The sequence below is a fragment of the Lytechinus variegatus genome, chromosome 18, assembly GCF_018143015.1.
Source record: "Lytechinus variegatus isolate NC3 chromosome 18, Lvar_3.0, whole genome shotgun sequence".
Classification (NCBI taxonomy): Eukaryota; Metazoa; Echinodermata; class Echinoidea; order Temnopleuroida; family Toxopneustidae; genus Lytechinus; species Lytechinus variegatus.
Window position 1 is genome coordinate 1,370,001 of NC_054757.1, and position 3,265 is coordinate 1,373,265.

The 3,265-nt window shown below is 37.8% G+C and overlaps 1 protein-coding gene across 1 annotated transcript in view; it reads left to right on the forward strand.

The window, feature by feature from the left end:
* LOC121431623 (extracellular matrix organizing protein FRAS1-like) overlaps nucleotides 1-2,412 on the forward strand; it is an 84,695-nt gene extending 82,283 nt beyond the window's left edge. The window contains 2 exon segments of the mRNA XM_041629208.1: nucleotides 256-402; nucleotides 944-2,412. Of these exon segments, the coding sequence (XP_041485142.1) occupies nucleotides 256-402; nucleotides 944-1,504 (708 nt within the window). The 3' untranslated portion in view covers nucleotides 1,505-2,412.
* Nucleotides 2,413-3,265: the final 853 nt, after the last annotated feature.

Below are 3,265 nucleotides of genomic sequence, written 5' to 3' on the forward strand. Positions count from 1 at the left end.
GATAAAGATGACGGTGATTGTGATGGTGGTGATCACAACATTGATGATGATGCTGCTGGTGCTGTTAATGATGATGATGATGATAATGATGATGATGATGATGATGATGATGATGATGATGATAATGATGATGATGATAATGATGATGCTGATGATGATAAAGACGACAATGAATGTAATGATGATGTTAAATTCAGTATTTTAATTTAATTCTCTTGAAGTAACCTTCATTGTGTAATTACTCTCTCACTCCAGGATCGTGGAAACCCTGATGCTGTCCACCCAGATTTCAATGATGTCCCGTTTGATGCCAAGTTTGCAGGAAACTCTGCATCCTATAAGATTGTTAGTCAGATGCCTGGAGTAGATGGTTTTACAATGAACGTTGATCCATTATACAAGGTAAGAGATCACATGCTGTTATTATAAGGGTGACACTAGAAGTCAGGAGGACTTGACCTAACTTTCCACTTTAAATTCATGCTCCCAACAGGTTTTAAAACAAAAGAAAATGCACATGAGTTACTGTGTTAGTAGTGCTACAGTGCACACAAGGGTATTTACAAGATGAATTTGCATTACATTATGAGTACCCATTATGCCTGCAACACCAATATCTGTGCATTATTTGCTTTATAGAAGGGGTCAGGGGTATGATTTACAATGGCAAGTTTGTTCGAATTCCTCCAAAAATAATCTCCCCTGATTGTACAGACAATTGCTTTCTATTGTGACATCATAAATGTATCCAGTGTGTGCGCCTGAGTAAGCGCACAAGTATCTTTCCATTTGGAGAAAGCGTATTTTAGGGGTCGTCTTGTATTGACATGCCAGGTATTCAGTGATTCCTCTTAAATGCAGTACTGTGATTAAAAATGCACAGCTGAGCTCAAAACGTGCTGATTTTATTTTTTTGTGTGTCTTGTTTCTTGCACACCCAAAGGTCAACTCTGGTCATCAGTGGTACATGCAAGTAGTGTACACCATTGGCCCAACAGATGGACCACCACGCTACAAACGCTCTATGATGGGTGCTATAAACAAACGTGCAGCGGGATCCAAAACACCAAATGGAACCAACATGCATCCTCTTCTACTTAGTAAAGAAGAACTAGAAGCTTATTCTAATCAGGGTATAGATTCCAACATTACAACCATTGCATCAGTATTAGTAGCGATCGTCCTCGTTATATTCATCATTATACTATTTGTTCGGTGGAGGCGACAAGAGCAGGGAAGGAGGAGAGAAGTGGTGACGACCGAGTCGGTCCCGAACAACCGGGAGCGGGCGGCATCGAGATCAAGTCTTGCGTCAGTCAAAGCAGCGTATCCGAAGCTCCAAGAGGAAGAGATGGAAATGGATTATCAAAAATCAGTCAAAGTCAGCACTCTAAATATTTACAAACCGGACAACTTAAATAGGTCGCAGGCCAAAGTTAAAAAGGTCAATTTAGAGGTCAAATATCAGGGTCAAAATAGTGGTGAGGGGGGAACAGAAGTTTGACCCCTGTTCATAATATTATATTGATGTTTTTTTTTTCATGTAGTTGTTGAATTGCTTAGTAAAGTTTAATATTATCTGCCTTCTATAGATTACTGCCAAACTTGTCCAAGTTTTATTTTAAAATGTTAACTTCAGTTCTATTTTCAAGATTCCATGTAGTTTGCTGATTATGATTCTCATCTAGTGTTGGTTGGCCAGCATGGGAATATCAATTTGAGGTTTGGGTTTGGAATAGTACTTTATTTACTTTGATGTAATAGAGTTTGTTTTCAATATTTGATTGATTTTTTTATATTTTCTACCTCTTCTTTGCATGAGATATCTGTGCTGCATTTATTTTTACCCATGTGGATAAATCATGGTAAATAGTATTCTTCGACCCAACTTAAACTATTCAATAACCAACTATACAATTCTGAATGAATGTGTGTGCTATGATGCACTTTATCCGGATTGAGGAGTATTCCCAAGCTACATCTTGACATTTCATTTTTACCACTGTTTTTCTTTTATTTAATTACATGTAGCTGCAGCAAACTTCTAAACTTTGAAAATTTGATTCCAATGAATTTATCTCCTGATATACATTTTGTGACCAATTCTAGGATGCGTGATAGCTCGGTTGGAAGATCCAAGTTCTCGCAGTTTGGTGATCTGCCTTCAATTCTCATTTGTTTTGCTTTGCCAATGCCATTTGGGAAGGCAATTAAGTCTTCGGTTCTCATGTTGCTTGCTTACAAGCATGCCATCTTAGCAATCAGATAATACTGAGTTTTTGCAATAGCTACACAGGCGGATTCTACAACATAGTAAATCTATTGAATATGCCTTTCAAATCACAATGAACAGCTTAGAGGTCTTTGTCGAAAATTCCTCAAACAGACAGCTGATCATCATAACATTCTTAGCCTACCAAAAAATTGCAAATATGTTGTCTGTCCAGATTCCAGGACAACGCTGCTGTGTTGATTCACTCATTTCTGACAAAGGTTGCTTTGTCATGATTTAGGGCTTTTGAAAATAAGATTCTCATTGTTCTAGAAAGCGTCTGCATAATGGTTGCGAAAACTCCCTATCAAGATCACCACCACCACTAACATCATTCTGTGAGGATTGTTTCCTGCTGATACCAAAGCGCATCCATTATCATCTTCCTTCTTTCAGACAATACCGTCTTCCAAACAAATGCTGCAGGTTTAATAATGAAAGCAATAAATCTTTTACACCACTATATATATGTATGGCTTTTCGATGATGTACAACTTCCAAATAAAGATATAAACAAAAATCTTTTGAGTTGGTCACAAGCAAATTTCGTGCGTCCACTCCGTCAGGATGCTTGAAATGTTCTGATTTCTCATGGTTGACAATGAACTGATGGTACGATATCTCTATTCCTCTAGATCAGGGGCCCGTTGCAGAAAGAATTGCAATCAATCGCAACTCTAAAAATCATGCGCAAGTCCCGAATGCGCGTTGTTGATTGGTCGAAAATCAAGTTGCGCGTGATTTTTAGAGTTACGATTGATTGCAACTCTTTCTGCAACGGGCCCCAGTTGTAGAATAGATTTATCTATAAGTTGTGATTTATCCGATAGGTGTAAATGTTTTGCTTCAGAGTATTTTCTGAGTTGTATTTTGGCTTGAAAGTTGATACGTATATATTTAATATTGATAGGCGTGGCCTCTCCTTGTTTCATCTTGTTTGAAAGCAAGACTAATGTTATAATGGTGCTATGCAAATGGGTGCTTTACCTTGTA